Source organism: Nomascus leucogenys, chromosome 17 (assembly GCF_006542625.1).
Source record: "Nomascus leucogenys isolate Asia chromosome 17, Asia_NLE_v1, whole genome shotgun sequence".
Taxonomy (NCBI): Eukaryota; Metazoa; Chordata; class Mammalia; order Primates; family Hylobatidae; genus Nomascus; species Nomascus leucogenys.
The window spans coordinates 39402279-39425452 of NC_044397.1; the positions used below are offsets into that span (position 1 = coordinate 39402279).

A 23174-nucleotide genomic window follows, 5' to 3' on the forward strand; every position below is an offset into this window, starting at 1 on the left:
CGGAGTCTTGCTCTTTCACCCAGGCTGGAGTGCAATGGTGTAATCTCTGCTCACTGCAGCCTCTACCTCCTGGGTTCAAGTCATTCTCCTGCCTCAGCCTCCCAAGTAGCTGGGACTATAGGTGCCCGCCACCGTGCCCAGCTAATTTTTGTATTTTTAGTAGAGACAGTGTTTTACCATGTTGGCCAGGCTGGTCTCAAACTCCTGGCCTCAAGGGATCCACCTGCCTCGGCCTCCCAAAGTGCTAGGATTATAGGCGTCAGCCACCCAACCCGGCCAGGCACCTTCAATTCTGGGGGTGGGGGTTGGGGGGTGGGGTGATGAGCAGGTCACCAACAGTCCTAACAGGGGGCATCTGAAAAGGACAGTAAGAGTGGAGTGTGGCTTTGGAAGATGGGGCAGGGGCCTCGTGACCTTGGTCCAGGCCATTTCAGTCCTGGAGGCCTGGGAGCCAGTTTGCCCTGAGGTTGGACCCTGAGCCCCGCGGGAGAGCAGGGCTTGGGGACACGAAGGGCAGGGGCACTTACCGTACTTGGCAGCCTTGGCGGCAGCTGCTGCCTGAGCTTCGGCTACAAGGAAACGAGAAAGAAAGAGACCCTCAGAAGGCTTGCCTGGGTCTCCTCCAAGCCGTGTTTAAAGCTCTTCTGCCCTGTAAGGCATGGATACGACTTCCCTTCTTCTCCCCCAACTCCTCCCTGAGCACATTCAACCCCGATCTACAGTCCCCACTGCCCCTGCAGAGCCGAGCAGACAAGAAGCCTCCATCCCTTCTCAACCCATGTCCCCAGATGTGACTAAGGCTCACGGGAAATGCCAGCTCCTGGGACAGCTCCGACTCCCGGAACACCTCCGACACTAGGGACACCTGCGACTCCGGGGATACCTCCGACTCCGACACCAAAGCCGGGAAAGGCCCCAGCTCCAACCCCGTAAGTAGGAATGCCTCCAACTCCGGCCCTGGCCCCTGCAGAGGGAAGGGAGCCAAGTAGAAAAGAAGCTCAGTGAGAGAGGCTGGGTGGGCTCTGAGGGATGCTGATGGATTGGGAAAGAGGATGTAAATTTCCCCCAGGCCTTGTCCATAAAAGACAGAAAACTGGGATGCCTGGGTCCCCAGCAGCCTCCACCATGAAGCCTTTAAAAAAAAATGTGGGGCCGGGCGCAGTGGCTCATGCCTGTAATCCTAGCACTTTGGGAGGCTGAGGCAGGTGGACCACCTGAGGTCAGGAGTTCGAGACCAGCCTGGCCAATATGGTGAAACCCCATCTCTACTAAAAATACAAAATTAGCCGGGCATGGTGGCGGGCACCTGTAATCCCAGTTACATGGGAGGCTGAGGCAGGAGAATCACTTGAACCCAGAAGGTGGAGCTTGCAGTGAGCAGAGATCACGCCACTGCACGCCAGCCTGGGTGACAGGGCAAGACTCCGTCTCAAAAAAAAAAAAAAAAATTTTTTTTTTGGCCGGGTGCAGTGGCTCATGCCCATAATCCCAGCACTTTGGGAGGCCGAGGCAGGTGGATTATGTGAGGCCAGGAGTTCGAGACCAGCCTGGCCAACAAGGCAAAACCCCATCTCTACTGAAAATACAAAAATTAGCCAGGCATGGTGGTGTATGTCTGTAATCCCAGCTTCTTGGGAGGCTGATGCATGAGAATTGCTTGAACCTGGGAGGCAGAGATTGCAGTGAGCCAAAATTGTGCCACTGCACTCCAGCCTGGGTGACAGAGTGAGACTCTATCTCAGAAAAAAAGAAAAAGAAAAAGAAAAAAAATTTAAAATTTTTCATTTATTTTTTATTTTTTGTAGAGGTGGGGTCTTGCTATGTTGCCCAGGCTGGTCTCAAACTCCTGGCGTCAAGCAATCCCCCTGCCTCGACCTCCCAAGTAGCTGGAACAAACAGGCGCATGCCACTATGCCCAGCTAATTTTTACATTTTATGTAGAGACAGGGTCTTGCTATTTTGCCCATGCTGGTCTCTAATTCCTGGCCTCAAGCAATCCTCCTACCTTGGTCTCCCAAAATGCTGGGATTACAGGTGTGAGCCACTGCACCCAGCCCCACCATGAAGCCTTTACTGACACTCTTCAGTCCTCCTCCGGCCCCTCTCCTCTCTGAGCACTTCGGGAAGACCCCCTTTGTTGGATGCAGAGAGACTATTGGCAGAATCCACATCCCCAGGCAGTTTTGGGCTCCTCTGAGAGGGCCTTGGCCAGAGCAGGGAGGATCAGGGTCACTGTCCCCACTGGGAATGCCATCCTGGGACTTCCCCACCACTCAGCCCCATGGCCCTGTGGTGGGAGACAAATGGGGGAGACATGGTCCTGAGGCCTGCTGGTGACTTGCTCGGTGACCCTGGGCAAGTCACTTCCCTTCTCTGGGCAAGTAGAGGAGAGTCCTTTAGTTCTGGCAAGTAAAGGCCAGGACAGGGTGGGGCAGAGCTGTCAGCATAGCACTCACCGTATTTGGCTGCCTTTGCAGCTGCCTTAGCAGCTGCTTCTGGTGACACAACACCTGGAGAGACCAAGAGGGACACAAATGCTCAGGAGAGATTGGAGGAGAGCTGTGTAGTATGTACCCCTCTGTCTACTCATCTGTGTGTTGGGCCATCTCCTTTCACGCCAACATAGAGTTGGCTACACATCCATTTATGCACTGATGTCCACCCACCTGCCCATCTGTATACCCAGCCACCCCCATCATCCATCTACCCAATGACCCACCTCTATACCTGTCCATTTATCTTTTTTTCTTTTTTTTTTTGAGATGGAGTCTCAATCTTGTTGCCCAGGCTGGAGTGCAATAGTGCGATCTCAGCTCACTGCAATCTCCACCTCCCCGGTTCAAGCACTTCTCCTGCCTCATCCTCCCGAGTAGCTAGGATTACAGGCACCCACCACCATGCCTGGCTAATTTTTTTCCATTTTTAGTGGAGATGGGGTTTCACCATATTGGCCAGGTTGGTCTCGAACTCCTTACCTCAGGTGATCCGCCCACCTTGGCCTCCCAAAGTGCTGAGATTATAGGCATGAGCCACCGCTCCCGACTGTCCATTTGTCTGTCTATCCTTGGATCTCAATCCACCCACTCAACCACCTAACTCTCTGTCCACTCATCTATCTGCCAACTTATCCTATCTGCCTATCTATCCATTCGTCTAACCATCTAGCCAACCATCCATTTTGCATTTGCCTGCCCACTGTTCCACCCACCCATCTATTCATCTGCCCCTCCAACCATGTGCTCATTCATCCACCCGTTCTTTCATCCAGCCTCCCATCCATCCATCCCCCATCCATCTACCCATTCATCCATTCTTCTATCCATCCTCCCATCCATCCATGCCCCCATCCATCCACTCATCTATCCATCACCCACCCATCCACCCACACATCCACTCACCTACCCATCTATCCACCCATTCATCCATCCACTTATCCATTCATCCATCCATCCATCCATCCATCCACCCACCCACCCACCCATCCACCCATCCATCCATCCATCCACCCATCCATCCATCCACCCACCCATTCATCCATCCACCCACCCATTTATCCACTTATCCATCTATCCACCCACTTACCGTTTTATCCACCATAAACTGAACACCTACTCAGCTAAGGGCTAGGAACATGGAGTTGAAAAAGACATGGTTCCTGCCCCCCAGAGAACACTGATAGCCAGAAGGTCAATTGGAAAATATGATACTGATTAGAAGCTAATTAGGAGATTGGTATAGCCCAAGGAAGAGAAGATGAGGGGATGAGACGTGGTCAAGGGTATGGGCAGATGGTTATGGTGTTAGGGAGAATGCAAAAATTTTGGCAATAGTCTCAGTGTTTCTCTCTTATATATATACACACACACACACACACACACACACAGCCCAGCTCACCTGGAACCCCAACACCTGGGATCCCAGCACCTGGGATCCCAACACCAGGGATCCCAGCACCTGGGACAACTGGAATGCCAGCTCCTGGGACACCAACACCTGGAACGCCAGCTCCTGGGACACCAGGCACTAAGCCTGCAGCAGCTCCTGTGGAAGAAAAAGTATTGTTCTCCTAACCTATGGGAACCTCAGAGGGGCTCGAAGGGTGGTTAGTAGAGTATGGAAGTGACAGTTGGTCCTGAGTGCAGGATTGCAGGTGGGTTGACATTTCCTCTGCATGGATCCTACTCATCATTTTTTTTGAACCAAATTCTCACTTACCCAGGTTGGAGTGCAGTGGCATGATCATAGCTCACTGCAGCCTTGAACTACTAGGCTCAAGCAATCCTCCCACCTCAGCCTCGCAGGTGGCTGGGACCACAGGCATGTGCCACCATGCCTAGATAATTTTTAAATAATTTTTGGAAAGTTGGGGTCTCAGTATGTTGCTCAGGCTGGTCTCAAATTCCTGGTTTCAGCCTCCCAAATTGTTGGGATTACAGGCGTGAGCCACTGTGCATAGCTCAAATGTGATCTATTTCTAAAGCACAGTCAGAATTCTCGCCACTGGGCACCCATTTAGTTGATGCAGCAGACACCTGTGGGCTGGCCCTGGCGGGGATGGAGTGGGAGGAGCCAGGTCCCCTCTGCAGGGTCCCCTCCGTCTGCTGAGTTAATCAGGGCAAAACAATAGAGATGGCATCTCAGGTAGAGTGATCAGAAGGAGCAAAGGTAAGGAGTCATGAACAATGCATATTTGGGAAGGGACAAAGGCCAAGTCCATCTGGCTTTAGGGCTAGGGTCTCCGAGTTCTATGCAGGGGCCTGAGCCGTGGGCTTGCCACCCGGGGAGGCACTCACCATACTTGGCTGCCTTAGCGGCGGCTGCTGCAGCTGCTGCTGCAGCTGCAGCTGGAGTCCCAACGCCTGAAAACACAGCCACAGAGGGTGAGGTCCTTGCCCTGTGGCCGTTTCAAGGACACACCCGCCCCCTGCTGGGACAGATGTTACCTGCGATGCCTCCGATTCCAGGAATTGCCCCAGGCACACCAGGAACACCGGCCCCTCCAACACCAGGGAGGACTCCGGCTCCTCCAGCACCTGTTGAGATGGGGACAGTGCAATGTAGTTTCCCAAGGGCCCTCCTGAGGACAGGCAGGATGGCCATTTAGATGCCGGCGTTTTCACCAGTGTGATCTTATCCAGGAACGGGGCCCGGGTGTCTCCAGATGGGCCTGTCTGGGGAGGCCCCCACCCCACTCCACTGTTCCTTGACTCTCCCCCAAAGTGTCCATTTCAACACGCTCATTAAGGGACTTGTATGTTTTCAGACAAATCCCATTCTAATCACTGCCACATACTGAGAAACCACAAGTGGCCGCTCCCTGGGCCAGAGGGGCCCCTGCAGGAATGTTCAAGACTTCCTCTCCCTGTGTTCCGAAGATGCAGCCAAGTTTGTAATCCAAGCGCCTGGCTGCTTGGCTCTGGCAGCCCCTCACAGCCCTGCTCTCCCGCTCCCACATTCCAGCCGTCCCCACCAGCCGCTGGGGCCAAGGAGCCTCGGGTGCTGGGAGGGGGGCCTGCGGGGCCTCCACTGGGAGGCCCAGCTCCAGGCTTCTCCCCACATTCTCGCTCTCTCGGGCTGGTGGGGAGATAAGGAAAGGGCTTCCCTGGGGCTGAGGATGAAGGACGACTTCAGCCCTAGTGGTCTGACCCTGAGGTGGGCACTACCTGGGGCAGGGGACAGATGCCCACTCCACCCACTGCATGGGCACAGGAATACCACGTTCCATCTGCAGTCATGCTAGCCAAGAGCTCACTGGCCTGAGCAATGAGTTAACATTTTTATAGTACACATTAAATTGATACATAACTATTAAATATTTTAAATGCTTATATATGCACCACCTAAAATTATCTTTCTAACCACCGTGGTACCCATTCCCTCTGCTTGGCCTCCTCTTTCCTGTTTTAACCACATGGTAAGCTCCATCTTTAAGGCCTGAATCACATGTCACTTTCTCTGGGAAGCCTTTTTAACTTTCCTCAGGTAGAAAAAACTGCCTCCCATTTCTTGACTCCCACAACAGTGGCTGTATTCTCTATGAGAACTCTTGTTTGTCCCTGATCTCTGATATGGATGGGTGGGAGGAGGTGGATGGGTGGGAGGAGGCAGTGAGGGAGGGAAGGAAGGAGGCATGGATGAATGCATGGAGGAATGAATGAATGAATGAATGAATGCATGGGTGAATGGATGGATGGGTGGATGGATGCATGGAGGAATGGATGAATGGATGGATGGATGGATAGATGGATGGATGGATGGATGCATGCATGGAGAAATGGATGGATGGGTGCATGGAGGAATGGATGGAGAGATGCATGGAAGAATGGGCAGATGGATGGATGGATGGAGATGGAAGGAATGAATGGAGGGATGATGGATGGATGGATGGATGGATTGATGGATGGATGGATGGATGAGTGGATGGATGGATGGATGGATGGATGGATGAGTGGATGGATAGAGGGAAGAATGGATGGAGGGAAAAATTGATGGGTGGATGGATGGATGGATAGATAGATGGATGAGTGGATGGATGGGTAAATGGATGGATGGATGAGTGGATGGATGGATGGAAGAATGCATGGAGGAATGGATGGATGGGTGGATGGATGCATGGAGGAATAGATGGATGGATGGATGGATGGATGAATGGATGGATGGATGGATGAATGGATGGAAAGATGGATACATGCATGGAGAAATGGATGGATGGGTGCATGGAGGAATGGATGGAGGGATGCATGGAAGAATGGGCAGATGGATGGATGGATGGAAGAATCGATGGAGGGAGTGATGGATGGATGGATTGATGGATGGATGTATGGATGAGTTGATGGATGGGTAAATGGATGGATGGATGAGTGGATGGATGGATGGACGGATGGATAGATGGATGCATGGAGGAATGGATGCATGGAGGGATGGATGAGTGGATGGATAGAGGGAAGAATGGATGGAGGGAAGAATTGATGGGTGAATGGATGGATGGAAGGATAGACGCATGGAGGAATGGATGGAGGAATGGATGCATGGCGGAATAGATGGTGGATGGATGGATGGATGGATGGAAGGATGGATGCATGCATGGAGAAATGGATGGATGGGTGCCTGGAGGAATGGATGGAGGGATAGATGTATGCATGGAGAATGGTTGGATGGATGAATGGGTGTATGGGGGAATAGATGGATAGATGGTGGATAGATGAATGGAGCAAGGGAGTGATGGATGGATAAATGGATGGATGGATGAGGGGATGGATGGATGGGTGCATGGATAGATGGATGCATGGAGGAATGGATGGATGCGTGGATGGATGGATGTTAGAATGGATGGAGGGAGGGATTGATGGATGGATGAATGGATGGATAAGTGGATGGATGGATGAATAGATGGATGCATGGAGGAATGGAGGATGGATGAATGGAGGGAGGTAGTGATGGATGGGTGGATGAATGGATAGATGGATGAGTGGGTGGATGGATAAATGGATGGATGGATGTGTGGACAGATGGATGGATAGATGGATCCATGGAGAAATGGATGGATGGATGGATGGATGGATGGATGGATGGATGGATGGATGGATGGATAGATAGATGGATGGATGAATGGATGGATGGATGGATGAGTGGATGGATGGATGGATGCATGGATGCATGGATGTGTAAATAAGTAGATGAATGGATAGATGAGTGGATGGATGGATAGATGGATGCATGGAGGAATGGATGGATGGATGGATGGATGGATGGATGGATGGATGAATGGATGGAGGGAGAGATGGATGGATGAATGAATGGATGGATGAGTGGATGGATGCATGGATGGGTAGATGAGTAGACGAATGGATGGATGGATAGATGGATGCATGGAGGAATGGGAATGGATGGAGGGAGGGATGGAGAAAGTAATAGATTGATGGAAGGATGAATGGATGCATGGATGCATGGAAGAATGGTTGGAGGGAGGGATAGGTAGATGGGTGGTGTTGAAAATTTTGAGTAAATGGGGGTAAGTAGGGGCCACTTTGGAGGCAGGCTCTCAATAGTAATGGGAATGGAGAGGCTAGGGGGCTGGAGGCCACCAGGTGGGGACTCCAGGGGCACTCACCGAACTTTGCTGCCGCTTTAGCTGCCGCTGCTGCTGCTGCCTGGGGGCCAACCCCTGGGGGAAGGAAGCAGAGGGGAGAGACCTTGAAACAGTGCTCCTGTATCTCCAGAGCCCACTTGTTCCCAGCCCTGAGAGAGCCAATCCACTGACCTGTGGGTATACATGGGAGCATCAGAGCAGGCAGAGGCTGACAGAGCTGCCCCACTCCTCCCCCAGGATCCTGCTCCAGGTTTGGACCAGGGTCTGGATGCAGGGTGGGCTGCCACTTTCAGGAGGGAACCTCACCCACCCCAGGGCTCTGGAGCCTGGAAGATCAGTGCTCCCTCGGCTGGAAGTGACGTGAGGCTTTCCTTACCTGTCCCTGTTGGGTAACCAGCCTTGCCCGCTGCACCAGCCACTCCTCCGGGCCCATAGCCTGCAAAACAGAGAGGCTTGATGGTCATCTGTGCAGACGTCACCACTGCTGCCCTCCCCCTCCCCCTGCTCTTCCCTCGGGGCCCAAGCTGTCCTGAGTCTGCACCTGTCACCCCCAGCCAGAGTGAAAATAAATACAAACACATGTATGGAATTGTTATGTCCATTTTACAGATGAGAACACAGAGGCTCAAAGAAGCAACACAGCTCACTTAAGGTCTCATTATTGATAGGTGGGAGGGCAGGGATGGAGACCCATGCTGAGTCCAAATTCCATGCCCTTTCCTTCTGAGATTTCCACTCCAAGACCTCAACCCTGCCCCAGCGAGGTGCTCTCCTGGCCCAGGGCTGGAAGCACAGCACCCTTGCTAGGACTCTGGAGAGGGAAAGAGCTGGAAGCCCACAGTCTAGAAGGGTCTCACTCACCATAGGGCAGTTTCCCTGTGGTGTAGGGCAGTCCATAGCCACCTGGAGAGAGGACAGAGCAAACTCAGGGGCTGCCCCATGCCTTGCTGGGCTCCCACCAACCTGGGTGGACAGATCTGCCCCCACAGGTGCTGAGGCTTGAGACCTCCCACATCAGGGTCCTGAGCTGCTCCCAGGAGAGCAAAGGCACTGGGTGGAGGAGGGAGAGGACACCTCTGCCCCCGAGGCCCATGGAACACTCATCCCCCTACAAATTCAAGCTCCATCATGGCCCTGGAGTCTGAGTATTTTCCTTACGCCCCCTCCTCAGTGGAAAGCATCTTATTGTCTAAGCTGATTGCAGAGGTAGGGGCGGGAGCACGAGTGGGTGGATGTTAGAGGGATCTTTCCAATGAACCGTGTTCCTTTCCATCAGCAAAATAGCTTCAGATTGGGACTATGAGTCTCTGTGCATGAGCGTGTGTGTGTGAGTCCAATAGCTGCAGATGACTTTCCCATGCTCTCCTTGGCTGGTGACCATACAGGGGCTTCAATACCCCTTCCCTGCCACCAGAGACACCTGTACCCAGGCTGACTTCTGTGCAGGGAGGCGCAGTGAGTGGTGCATTTTTTTTTCTTCTTTTCTTTTTTTGGAGGAGAGTCTCACTCTGTTACCCAGGCTGGAGTGCAGTGGAGCGACTTTAGTTCACTGCAACCTCTGCCTTCCGGGTTCAAGAGATTCTCCTGCCTCAGCCTCCCCAGTAGCTGGGATTATAGGCCTGTGCCACCACACCTGGCTAATTTTTGTATCTTTAGTAGGGACGGGGTTTTGCCATGTTGGCCAGGCTAGTCTTGAACTCCTGACCTCAAGTGATCTGCCGGCCTTAGCCTCCCAAAGCGCTGGCATTACAGGTGTGAACCACCGCACCCGGCCGAGTGGTGCATCTTGAACCGTCCCTCTAACTTACCGGGCAGCTTGGGGGCCTTGATGGGATACCCCAGTGGGACTCCAGGTTGCGGTCCCCCAAAGGGTCCAACTCCTGTGGGAATAAAGAGAGCAAGTTCAGGTCCCAGAAGCCCCTTCCAAACCCTCCGCCACCCACTGCACTTTCTGCTCAGACAGAAGGAGCTTGCTACAGCATCCAGAAACCATCCTGCTTCAAGGGACTCCCTGAATCTCCATCTTGGGTCAGTTGAGAAATTCCCAGTGACAGGCCACTTCCTCCAGGAAGCTACAGGATTTTCTCCCTCCTGGGGCCTGGGCCCCAGTTCGGGCCTGCAGCCCTTGGCACAGGCTGGAGGGTTTTCTGGACTCCTTTGGACTTTGGGCTGCTATGCCAGTGGGGGGAGCAGGCCTGGCATGGGTGCCACTTTGTGCTACAGCCAGTGCAAGGCCTGGCGCTGCAGGTATGGGGGAAATTGGGCAGGCTTGGATGAGATCTTGGGTGCCCAACCCCTCCCAAGGCAAGAGCCTCTGCTTGGCTGGCCACCCTGCTTCTCCCACCAGCCTTGCCTCACCTGGGATTCCAGCAAAAGCTCCCCCTACACCTGTAATGATAAAAAGCTGTCACTGCAGCCCTGGCACTGTGGACACCGGGCCAGATAGCACCAAGGGGCCAGGAGGCCCAAGGAATGGCCAGTTCTTCCCAGACCAGTCATTGCATGCTGCCCTCCATGAACTCTGGGGTTTCTTTTCTCGGAGATGGAGTTTTGCTCTTGTCGCCCAGGCTGGGGTGCAATGGCGTGATCTCAACTCACCGCAACCTCTGCCTCCCAGGTTCCAGCGATTCTCCTGCCTCAGCCTCCCAAGTAGCTGGGATTACAGGTGCAGGCCACCACGCCCAGCTAATTTTTGTATTATTAGTAGGGACAGGGCTTCACCATGTTGGTCAGGCTGACCTCAGGTGATCCGCCCACCTCGGCCTCCCAAAGTGCTGGGATTACAGGTGTAAGCCACTGCGCCCAGTCTTTTTTTTTTTTTTTGAGACGGAGTCTTGCTCTGTTGCCCAGGCTGGAGTGCAGTGGCATGATCTTGGCTCACTGCAACCTCCGCCTCCCGGGTTCAAACGATTCTCCTGCCTCAGCCTCCCAAGTAGCTGGGAGTACAGGCGCCCGCCACCACACCTGGCTAATTTTTGTATTTTTAGTAGTGACGAGGTTTCACCATATTGGCCAGGCTGCTCTCGAACTTCTGACCTCAAGTGATCCGCCCACCTCGGCCTCCCAAAGTGCTGGGATTACAGGCATGAGCCACTGCATCTGGCCCTCCTTTCTTTTTTTTGGGGGGGGGGGAACAGGGTCTCTCTCTGTTGCCCAGGCTGGATTGCAGTGGTGTGATCATAGCTCACGACAACCTTGATCTCCTGGGCTCAAGAGATCCTCCTGTCTTAGCCTCCTGAGTAGTTGGGACCACAGGTGTGTGTGACCACGTCCAGCTAATTTTTTAATCATGTTTTTGTAGCGATAAGGTCTTGCTATGTTGCCCAGGCTGGTCTTTAACTCCTGGGCTCAAGCGATCCTCCCAGCTCACCCTCCCAAAATACTGGGATTACAGGTGTGAGCCAGTGTGCCCAGCCACACTCTGAGGTTTTTCAGCACTAGGCTGCCCAGGGCTGGAACATAAAAGGTGTCACCCAGAGGGCCCTGAGCCAGTCCAGGATCCCACCCCATTTCACACCCGGGGCCAGAGGTGGTTGGAGAGTCCCTGCCATCAGCCCTCTGTCCAGACAGCTGCATACCTGGAGCCTTGGGCTTAACTCCTGCTCCAGTGGGAACTCCAGGGAGCACCCCCACACCGGGGAACCGAGCTCCTGCCGGGGGACAAAGCAGTGAGTGTAGAAGGCAGGCCTTGCAGGCCCTGCTGGGAACCCCTCCCCTCCTTGGGTCCCCCAGCTGACCTCCCTTGGGACCGACTGTCAGTGACAGGCACCGCTCACGGGGTGGGTGGAGAAAGGACCTGTTTAGTGCTGACTTTCCTTCCCTGTCTGGCTCAAGGTCAGAAGATCTGAGTTTTAATCCTATTTCCCAGCCATGTGAGCTTGTGCCTCAGTCAGCCTCATCTCTATGCTGGAGTTAATCACAAAAGCCGTCTCGACCACCCTCCGCAGAAAAGGTAAAGAGAGGGACAGCTGCTGCGCGGTGCCACTCGCCCATAGACCAGGGAGGCCCGTGCTCTCTGGGGCTCTCGCTCATAACCCAGGCCCCCAAAGCAGCCATCCAGCTACAGCTGGGACCATGCCAGCGTCTTCCACCTCTCCTGTCTCTCCTGGGGCTGGGCAGCCTTGGCTTTCAGCATAGCGGGGGAGAGAGGGAGGAAGGGCCACTCTGTCAGCAAATCCCACAAAACAGCCTAAATCTGGGCTTTTGGGGGAATTCAGGAGGTCACATGTTGGGTGGGGTGGTCAGGCCCTGGCAGGGGAAAGGAGGGTGAGGGGCAGCTCTTTAGGGTCTCCTGCAGGGCAGACTCATTGGGTGGCCCCTTGGTGACTCACAGCTTTTGGGAAATAGCTGGTCACACTGGGCTCTGTCCTCGGGAGCCCGCCTCGGGCTGTGATGATGGTCTGTGCCTGGGATCAGGGCTTGGGTGGGGTGCAGGAAGGCTGATTGACCTTTAGGGGATGAACGGACTGACAGGGACCTTATGTCTGTTGTTAGCCTGAGCTTTGGAGTTTGGAGAAATGGCTCAGGTCAGGACCCAGGGCTTCTGGTGGCCTCTGCTTTTCGGGGAGGCGAGGTAGGTACTAGGGAGGCTGAGGGGGCTGCTTTTCTTTTCCTTTTTCTTTTTCTTTGTTTTGAGACAGGATCTTGCTCTGTCACCCAGGCTGCTGTGCAGTGGCACCATCATAGCTCACTGCAGCCTGGACCTTCTGGGCCCAAGCAATCCTCCCACCTCAGCCTCCCGAGTAGCTGGGACTACAGGTGCACACCACCATGCCTGGCTAAATTTTTTTGTAGAGACGAGGGCCTTACTATGTTGCCCAAACTGGTCTCAAACTCCTGGCATCAAGCCATCCTCCTGCCTCAGTCTCCCAAAGCAACGGGATTACAGGCATGAGCCACTGCGTCCTGGCTGCTTTCTTCCTATAGAGTCCCTGTTTCCCTCCTTGCCCTCACCTGCGCCTGGGAGCACGCCACCTGGGTATACACCTGGCAGCCCCACACCTGTGGCCAAAAGAAAGCAAAGTTATGAGCAGCAGCTCAGCCTCCAGGACCCCTCCCCGGCCCTTCCCACCCAGGCATCTCCAAGGCCCTCAAACCCACAGCCTCTGTGCCCGACAGGGGCAGCCAGGGACAGACGTGGGGTGGCCACAACCCTCCTCCCACGAGTTTCGGAAGTCATCTGCAAACTCTTCGGTGTGTGGATTTATCTCCGTCTCCTGGAGCCTGTTTACATGGCTGGGCCAGCCCACCTCTGGCTAACAGCTTCCAGATGTCCCTCCCTGCTGTGTAGACTCAGGCAGTCTTTTGTTTAACCTGAAGTCACTTCCTAAAGGGCTTGGTGCAGCAGAACGAGTACCAGATGGGGAGTCAGAGGACACGGGGCTCCCCCAGCTCTGCCAGGACTCGCTGCAGGCCCTTCCACACTGACTCGCCTCTTTGAGCCTCAGTTTCCCCATCTGTCGCCCAACAGCCTGCCACAGAGCCGGTCCGTCTCTTTCTACCCCAAGATCCTGGGAGAAGGGCCAGGCCCTCCTCCCCATTTCACAGATGCAGGCACCAGCCTGGCTAGTTTCTCTGCCCCACTGAAGCCAGGCCCTGCCCTTCCTCCCCAAGTGCAGTGGTGTGGAGAGGGCTCTGTTCCTCCCTGCCCTCTGCCCCTCCCTGCCCTCTGTCCTCCAGCCCCGGGGATTCCGCACTGACCCGGCACTTTCCCGGGCTTCACTCCGGCTCCAGGCTGAGGAACCACCGCACCTGGCACAGAAGGGGCTGCATCAGAGTTGGCTCCACCCAGGCCTGCAACTTTGACCCAGGGAATTCAGGGATAGCCATCCTACCTGCAGACACTCCTAAGCCACCAACACCAACTCCTGGGACACCACCAAGCCCAGCACCTGCAGAGCCAGGACAGGTGAGACATTGCATAAGGAACAGTGGGGAGGCAGAAGGGCCTGGGGATGCATGCTGAGGGCCCAGCATTGAGGTCTGGCCCCATTACTAACTCACCTTCAGACTGGGCACAGCTAGCTGCCTCCCTGAGCCCCAGTAGATTGCAACTGACAATCCCACCCACCTGGCTCCCAAGCCTGAGTTGAGGGAAGGTTCTTTGCAAAGTGGAGGGCCCCATGGAAGCCAGAGGGCTTGTGGCATGTCCCAAAGAGCACCACTCACCAGCCTTAGCAGCTTTATAGGCTGCAGCAGCGTCAGCCACTCCGCCAGGCACCAGAGCCCCCGGAAAGGTACCTGCAGGGAAGGTGCCAAGCCCTGCGGAGGGGAGGATGGGGTGAGGTCCTGAGCTACCACACCTATGAAGACTCCTACGCTCTGGCCCTGCCTGGCCGTGCCCCATTCAGGAAGCACATTGGAGGCTCTTCCGCTCTCTGCCAGACATCAATGCTTGCAGGACATTGATGCGAGCACTGCTCACCAGTACTGGATTTTTTTTTTTTTTTTTTTTTGACACAAGGTCTCCGTCTGTCACCCAGGCTGGAGTGCAGTGGTGCGATCTTGGCTCACTGCAGCCTCAACCTCCCAGGCTCAAGCAATCCTCCCGCCTCAGCCTTCCAAGTAGGTGGGACTACAGGTGCATGCGACTGTGCTTGGCAAATTTTTTTTTTTTTGTATTTTTTGTAGTGACAAGATTTTACCACGTTGCCCAGACTGGTCTCAAACTCCTGGGCTCAAGCCATCTGCCTATCTCAGCCTCCCAAAGTGCTAGGATTACAGGTGTGAGCCACCGTGCCTAAGTACCAGAACTAGATTCTGTGCCGAGGTTAATGTGTCAGACAGCTTTGACAAAACTGCATGGCTCTTTTTTTTTTTCCTTTAGAGATGGGGTCTTGTGGCTGGGCACGGTGGCTTGAGCCTATAATCCCAGCACTTTGGGAGGCCAAGGTGAGTGGATCACTTGAGGCCAGGAGTTCGAGACCAGCCTGGCCAACATGGTGAAACCCTGTCTCTACTAAGAATACAAAAATTAGCCGAGTGTGGTGGCGCACACCTGTAATCCCAGCTATTTGGGAGGCTGAGACACGAGAGTCACTTGAACCCGGGAGGTGGAGGTTGTGATGAGCTGAGATCAACTGCACCAGGTGCGGTGAGCTGAGATTGAGCCACTGCACTCCAGCCTGGGTGACAGAGTAGGACTCTGTCTCAACAACAACAACAACAACAACAGAGATGAGGTCTTTCTCTGTCACCCAGGCTGGAGTGCAGTGACATGATCATAGCTCTCTGAAGCCTCAGCCTCCTGGGCTCAAGTGATCCTCTCGCCTCAGCCTTCCTGAAAACTGCATGGACCTTTTGGAGTCAAATTTCCCCACCCACCTCCTCTAGAATGCCTTCCTGAACCCCTGCTGAGTTAAGCGACTCCCTTGGGCTTCCTTGGTCCATGGGGCTTCCTCCATGCAGCCTTCACTACTATGTTATAAAGGAACCCAGGTACTCTGCTGTGATTTCCTCATGTCCTGGGCAGCTGCTTGGGGCAGTTGGTATCAGCATCAGTCCCCATCAGTGCCCAGAACGGAACCTGGCCTGCACCCTTGTTCCATGACCGTGCTGCATACCAGCCCTGGGTTGAGCTCAGGGGCTGGTCCCCACAAAGGGTATCTTTCACCTGCCCCAAGGCCAGCGCCCGCAAGCCCTCCGGGACCTGTGGATAGGAAACAGAGAAAGGAGTATAGGCAGCATTCTTAGGCCTGGAGTGGGAAAGGTCTCCTGGAATTAGGGCAGTGCTGTGATCAGCCACTCAGGTCCCTAGGCGGGTCCCTAAGCCTGTGATGCTCAGGGTCGATCCTGATAAAATAGCATCCACCGGTAGTTTAGTGAGTGACTACTATGTGCAGTGCAGGTGTCATTGCTCCGATCCCTAACAAGCCTGGGCCAGGCCTGTGCTTCTCCTAGAAGCCCTGCTGGCTAACAGGATTCAGCAGGGCTTTCAGCAAGGGCCGGGACAGAGCAGAGTCCATGAGCAAGACCTCACCCCAGGCCAGTGAGGTCTCTCTTCTGCTTCCTTGCAGATATCTCTTGACTCAGTCCCCTCCCCTTCACCTGCATCAGGGAACTCCTGTGTCCCCACTACCCATCTGTCTTTCCATCCAGCCTGCCCTGCAGCTCAGGAGCCTCCTTGCTAAGATGTTTATGAGACGCCAAATGGGTCCCTCTGGCTCTCTCCTCCCCACATCTGGGCCCAATCGCTTCGTCTCCCGCTCCGGGAGACATTCCACTGCCTTGGCCAGGACCAATGGGCCATCAGGTCAGAGTTCACAACCATGCCAGGTTTGTTTCCAATTATGGGATGATCTCTCCTACAAGTGCTAGTCCTGAGCCTCAGGGGCGAGTCCTCTCCAGGGATGGATCCCAAACATGGAGCCTGCTGTACCCTGGAGAAGTCCCCCCTGGCTTTCCCTGGGTGTGGTCTCCGTTACTAACCACTCCTCGTCCCTCATTTCCTACTAGTGGGAGCTGGACCCCTCTGAAACTCAGCCAGCCTCACATAAGAAGCATCTTTGCCTCCGGGCGGGAGTGCCTGGTGATCAGGCAGGAGTCACTTCCCAGCACCCGGGCCCTGCCCCACCAGCTCTGGCAGTCGCTTCTCTCAAGCCAGGCCTGTTTCCTGAGCTCTGAGAGGGCAAGGGACATGCTCAGACCTTTCCTGTCCACAGAGGGGCTGGGAGGGGAAGCTGAGGGCTGCACAGGAAGTGAGAAGAGGCTGGGGCTGCAGTCGGGGACAGGCGGCTTCTCTGGGGCCATCTTCCTTTTTCCCATGATCCCAGCCTAAGCGTCCTGTCCTGTGGCCTGACCACTTCCGTCTCTGCCTGCCCTCCTTCCTTTGCACTCACCTGCCCCAAATGCCCCAAAGATTCCAGCACCTGGAAAGGTGGAGAAAGCGGGGAGAGGCTGACCACAGCTGGGAGTCCAGGGACCTGGCCAGCTCCAACCTCCTTCTTTCTGGAGTCAGAGAGTTCTAGATTCAGACCCTGCTGCTGCTACTCAGCCTCCATGAGCACAAGCAGGTCAATTTGCCTCTCCGATGAGGCTCAGTTTTCGCCATCTACAAAATGGCCATTATATCACCTGCTTTCCCGCGACCAGTGAGCACGTGTGCAGAAAGCACCTAGTGTGTGCAACCTACTCAGGGCGCAGAGTGGGTGCTCCCAGCTCCTTCTTGTCCTTGCCCGTGCCCCTCTCAGTGGGTGGCTGGCCTCTGGCTAGTGCTCAGGGTGTGCGGTGTGCAGGCTTCCAGCTGCCCAGTCCCCCGCTGAGAGCTGAGGCAGGGCAGGGCCAGCTTGGACCCGTGGTGGCGCCCACGTGGAAAAGCAGCTGCCAGGCCACCCACCCTCTGTCACCAAGGGATTAATTGTTCCCAAGCATGACACGCGCTGCCTGTGCTCCATTCCATCCTGCCTGGGCAGGCCCGGACGTCCCGGCAGCCAGGATGTGGGGGCTTCCCTGGGGGGTGCCATGGGGGCTCTGCCGACCCTTTTGCAGCCCTGAGTCTTCGGGGAGGTCATGGAATCCAGCCCCTTGCCTGGAAACACTGCCCTTTTTATCGGAAGGAGATGCGCTGACTTTCCTTTGGATTGACTCCTTCACCCTGAGCTGGAAGTTCTTTCAGAAGTCTAACCTAAATCTTTCATTAACAAAAGCTTCACTTTTGCAACTACACATCCTAGAACTTCATAGGGAGTTGTCTGTCTTTCCTCTGGTGTTTAACCACAACCTGCTATGTGTCTCTTGCTGCTAGTGGGATCAATGAATGTACCCTCCAGCTTTGCAGGCACAACCTCCTCAATGTGGGTTTTCTAGGCCAAGCACACACCTACCTCCACACCTCTGCGCCACTATCATCTCCCCTGTCCTCTCTCCACCATCAAAGACCCTGCTAAGAACCCTCACCTGCTCCAGGAAGACAGGGTATAGGTGCTGGTGGGGATAAGTGGCAAGTTCCCAGGGTCTCCTGGCCTTGTAGAGCCCTGTAGACCCCAGGCACCCTGTTCTCCCGCCTCTCCTGGCCCTAGCCCTGGTGTTTCACAACCCAGATGGACTTTTAGCGCAGGGGAATCTGGGTCTTGAAGATTCATTTGCACTTGGATTATCAACGATCAGGATTTCATAAGAGCTCTTGGACATCTAAACTGTGTCCTGGAGACTTGGGCTTCTGAGCCAGGGCAACACAGCTCAGGGTGTGGGGCGGCCAAAGTCACATGTGGAGTGTCTCATGCCGAGGGGCCATCAATCTGGAGAGAGACGCTGTTTCCTCCACCTGCTCCTTATCCGCCAGTATTTCCCAGAGGAACCTGCCCCACCCTCCTTCCTGGGGGTGCATTCCCCAGAGCTGAGAGTGGACCCTTGTGGCAGATCCCAGCCCCTTGGGTGAGGCCAGGATAGATCCGGCCACACCTTCTTACTGGAAAACTCCATGGTCTGGACACAGCTGGAAGGGGCCTGAGATTAGGAGGGGAGCTTATCCGGAGCCAGGGTCAGTGCTCAGCTTGGGCTTGGGGTCAGGGCTTGGCCTGAGGCCAGGATTGGGGGTCCTGTGGCACCAGGGTCAGCAGGGTCAGGGTTCAGCCTGGGATTAGGTTCAGGGCTTGGGCTGGGGTTAAGCTTCGGCTTGAGACCAGTGCTCCGTCTGGAGTCAGGAGAAGGGCTCAGAATGGAATCAAGGTCAGGGCGATCTGGGGTATTGGTCTGGGGTCAAGGGCTAGGGGACCACTCAGGGGAAGTCTGGGGCTGAGGATCTGTGTCTGAGCTCCCGAGGGTCATGTAAGGCTTGGAGGCCACTGGAACCGGAGCAATCCCTGACATTGCCTCTAACAGCCTCTCCTTTGCAGAGAGGAGTCTCTGGACAGCTGGGTGAACACACATGCACATGTAGGGTAGATGCTAGACGCCCTCACACAGGGAGGACATGGAGCTGCTTCCAGCCTCTTGTTCCTGGAAGTCCTGGGACCTGGCCCCAGCCTACTCATCCTTGGGAGGCTAATCGGTGTCCACACCTCCCTCCTTCCTCCTGCCCGTTGGCTTCCTTGTCCCATTCCTGGTTTCCTTGTCCCATTCCCAGCTGGGTAGGCTCCTCCCTCCCCAGCTCCCTCGCTGTCTGTCAATGCTTCGAGGCCCTGCGTCTTACCTGGCTTAAGAGGTTTGCCTCCAGGCCCCAGCGCTGCGGAGGGAAGAGAAGATAGTGAATGGGGTGGCCCAGCTTATCCATCTACTACTTATCCAACCCCCGTCCCGGGCAAAGTGTGGGCAGTGTGGAATCTCACGCCCCAAGTCCTCCCCTTCAGACTTGGAGCCCCTGGGAACCTAGCTCTACTTCTAACTCGTGGTTTATACTCTCTGAGTCCCAGAGTCTCAGCCTCAAAAGGGGATGATGGGCTGGGGGTGGTGGCTCACGCCTGTAATCCTAGCACTTTGGGAGGCTGAGGCAGGTGGATCATCTGAGGTCAGGAGTTGGAGACCAGCCTGGCAAACATGGTGAAACCCTGCCTCTACTAAAAATACAAAAATTAGCCGGGCATGGTGGCACGTGCCTGTAATCCCAGCTACTCAGGAGGCTGAGGCAGGAGAATCACCTGAACCTGGGAGGTGGAGGTTGCAGTGAGCTGAAATCATGCCACTGCACTCCAGCCTGGATGACAAGAGCAAGACTTGGTCTCAAAAAAAAAAAAAAAAAAAAAAAAAAGATGGTGCCTGCTCAGCTGGCTTGGCAGGGAGGTTTTTGAGGATCAAAAGATATAGGAAGGGGCTGGGCAAGGGGCCGGGCAAGGTGGCTCACGCCTGTAATCCCAGCACTTTGAGAGGCCGAGGCAGGCAGATCACTTGAGGTTGGGAGTTCGAGACCAGCCTGGCAACATGATGAAACCCTGTCTCTAGAAAAAATACAAAAATAAGCTGGGTGTGGTGGCACGTGCCTGTAGTCCTTGCTAATTGGGAGGCTGAGGGAGGAGCATCACTTGAACCTGGGAGGCAGAGGCTGCAGTGAGCTGAGATCGCGCCACTGCACTCCAGCCTGGGCGACAGAACGAGACTCTGTCCCCCCGCCCCTCCCCCCCACAAAAAGAAGAAGAAATAGGAAGGCAGAGGGCACCAGGGATAAAGTCTAGGGGAGGGACTGGGAAGGCCAATGGGTTCTGGTTCTCAAGGAAGCCTCTTCCCCTGGCCTGGATGCTGTCTGTGAAATGAGGGAGTCCTTGATGCTCGGGTCTCCCAGGGTTCTCAGGTCTGAGGATGCGTGTGGCTCGGGTGAAACCCAGGCCCCTTCAGTAAGGAACAAGTATGGTTTCTGAGCTCACCTCCTCCAAGGCCTCCGAGACCAGCCCCTGTAGGGGGAGAGAAGGAGAGAGAGAGAGAGCATCGGTACTCCTGCCAGGCAAGCCCGCTGCCACCCCCAGCTATGGCTGAATCCACCTGTGCCTAACTATGTGACCTTGGGCAAGCCCTGCCCTCTGCAAGCCTCAGTTTCCTCTTCTGCTTGGCCAGCAGTCCAGTGCCAGTGTGTATGTGGGGGAGTGCTGGTGTCTCTCCCCACTTCCATGTCACTTCTGTACACTCAAATGCTTTTTTTGGGGTTTCTTTTTTTTTTTTTTTTTTGAGACGGAGTCTCCCTCTGTCGCCCAGGCTGGAGTGCAGTGGTGCGATCTTGGCTCACTGCAAGCTCCGCCTCCTGGGTTCACGTCATTCTCCTGCCTCGGCCTCCTGAGTAGCTGGGACTACAGGCGCCCGCCACCACGCCCGGCTAATTTTTTGTATTTTTAGTAGAGACGGGGTTTCACCGTGTTAGCCAGGATGGTCTCGATCTCCTGACCTCATGATCCGCCCGCCTCAGTCTCCCAAAGTGCTGGGATTACAGGCTTGAGCTGCCGCGCCTGGCCTCAAATACTTTTTAAGTATTGAAAGTATTACTTTTGATTTTTCTTTTCTTTTTTTCCCTTTTTCCTTTTAGAGACAGGGTTTTACTCTGTCACCCAGACTTCAGTGCAGTGGTGCGATTATAGCTCACTGTAGCCTTGAACTCCTAAGCTCAAGTGATCCTCCTGCCTCAGCCTCCCTAGTAGCTAGGACTACAGGCATGCACCACCATGCCCAGCTAATTTTTTTTTAATTTCTATACTTCATTTTCATTTTTCTCAACGTAGAACACGGCTAATTTTAAATTTGTGTGTGTGTGTGGGGGGGGCGGATCTCACTATGTTGTCCAGGCTGGTCTGAAACTCCTGGCCTCAGGCAATCCTCCTTTCTCTGCCTCCCAGAGTGTTGAGATTACAGGCGTGAGCCACCATGTCCAGCCTGTATGCTCTTAATAGCTGTAAATCAGCGTCTTGTTAATTGCAGTTTTAAGTGGGCGTGACTTCTGCTAGGTGTGTCAATGTTCCTACCTAGTGTCAAAATGTGCATCTATTACGGACATCATCATCATCTGCATGACCTGGGTGTGTGGAAGTTTCATGTACATTACCTGGATAAAAGACTCCTCCAGGAACTCCACCAGGAATGACCCCAGGGACCCCTGAAAGGAAACAGGTAGAGTCAGTCCTCCAGGAGCCAGAACTATTAGGCTGGTGCAAAAGTAACTGCGGTTTTTGCCATTACTTTCAATGGCAAAACCCACAATTACATGGAAACAAGAATGATGCTGATGGCAATAATGACATTGCTTGTCTCCAGAGCAGTTTCTGTTTACAAAATGTGTTCTCATTCTTGCTCTTTGAAATCGGCCTGTGAAGTTGGAAGGGCAGGGCTTACTATCATCATTTTGTTTTGTTTGAGACTGAGACGGAGTCTTGGCCTTTCACCCAGGCTGGAGTGCAGTGGCGCAATCTCAGCTCACTGCAACCTCTGCCTCCCCAGGTCAAGCGATTCTCCAGCCTCAGCCTCCTGAGTAGCTGGGGATTACAGGTGCATGCCACCACGCACGGCTAATTTCTGTATTTTTAGTAGAGACAGGGTTTCACTATGTTGGGCAGGCTGGTCTCGAACCCCTGACCTCAAGTGATCTGCCTGCCTCAGCCTCCCAAAGTGCTGGGATTACAGGTGTGAGCCACCGCTCCCAGACTGTCATTTTAAGACATGAAATCATGCTCAGAGAGGTTAAGGGACATGCCTGGGGCCACATAGCTGGAAAGAGACGGGGCCTGGATTCAAGCTCAGGCCAGTCCTTTATTTTTGAGACAGAGTCTTGCTCTGTCACCCAGGCTGGAGTGCAGTGGCAAGATCTCAGCTCACTGCAACTTGCGCCTCCCAGGTTCAAGCGATTCTCCTGCCTCAGCCTCCCAAGTAGCTGGGACTACAGGTGTGCACCTCCACATCTGGCTAATTGATTTTTTTGTAAAGATGGGGTGTCAGTATGTTGCCCAGGCTGGTCTGGAATTCCTGGGCTCAAGCGATCCTCCTGCCTTGGCCTCCCAAAGTGCTGGGATGACAGGCCCCTGCACCCTGCCGCCAGTCCTTGGAGTATGATGGTTCTTGCTGTGTTACCTGGTTCTCCCTGGCGTCAGGGAGAGGGCCTGGGGTGGAAGACATTGGGTCTGAGCACCTCTCACCAGGCAGCCCACTCCCTTCCCGAGCTGAGCTGCCGGGTAGAGGCCAGAGCTTTGGGAAGGGCAGGCCGGGCTGATACAACGAGCATTAAGGAGGTGCAGCTGCCAGCACAAATGCAGCCATTCCCACACTGATAGGACGGCGTGAGGTCAGCGTCCTCAGCCACTGGGCAGCCGAGCTTGGGTGGGGCTCTGGCCGTCTGACACCGGCTGTCTTAGGAGGCGCCGGGGCTGCAGGGGGACGCCATGAATGAGCACAGTGAATAGTTTCCTAAGGAAAAGCGAATTCACCGGCCAGGCAGGATCACGAGTTCAGTCCCCACGGACCAGTGAAGCTCTCACTGGGGAACGCTGTGATGCTGGATCCAGACCCTGCCTGAGCCATCGCCATGGCAACAGATCGGGTCCCAAACCGGGGGCCCTGCCTCCACCTCAGAAGGCCCCCCCTGAGCTTGACAAGCCACCTTGCCAACGCCCCAGCCCAGCCCTCCCTCACTGCTTTTGCTGAAAGGGGCCGGGAGCCCCGTGGGGCATGGGCGGGGCTGGGG

General features: G+C 54.7%; 1 protein-coding gene across 1 annotated transcript in view; it reads right to left on the reverse strand.

Moving 5' to 3' along the window:
* ELN (elastin) overlaps positions 1–23174 on the reverse strand; it is a 40591-nt gene that overhangs the window by 11805 nt on the left and 5612 nt on the right. The window contains exons 2-20 of the mRNA XM_030796806.1: positions 21546–21596; positions 19218–19250; positions 15702–15737; positions 14258–14350; positions 13924–13980; positions 13790–13840; positions 13043–13090; positions 11668–11739; positions 10448–10477; positions 9898–9969; positions 8951–8992; positions 8466–8525; positions 8111–8164; positions 4944–5033; positions 4794–4859; positions 3895–4041; positions 2457–2510; positions 806–964; positions 528–569 (exon numbers count right to left, since the gene is read on the reverse strand). Coding sequence (XP_030652666.1) covers positions 528–569; positions 806–964; positions 2457–2510; positions 3895–4041; positions 4794–4859; positions 4944–5033; positions 8111–8164; positions 8466–8525; positions 8951–8992; positions 9898–9969; positions 10448–10477; positions 11668–11739; positions 13043–13090; positions 13790–13840; positions 13924–13980; positions 14258–14350; positions 15702–15737; positions 19218–19250; positions 21546–21596 — 1257 coding nt within the window. The remainder of the gene's footprint in view (positions 1–527; positions 570–805; positions 965–2456; positions 2511–3894; positions 4042–4793; positions 4860–4943; positions 5034–8110; positions 8165–8465; positions 8526–8950; positions 8993–9897; positions 9970–10447; positions 10478–11667; positions 11740–13042; positions 13091–13789; positions 13841–13923; positions 13981–14257; positions 14351–15701; positions 15738–19217; positions 19251–21545; positions 21597–23174) is intronic.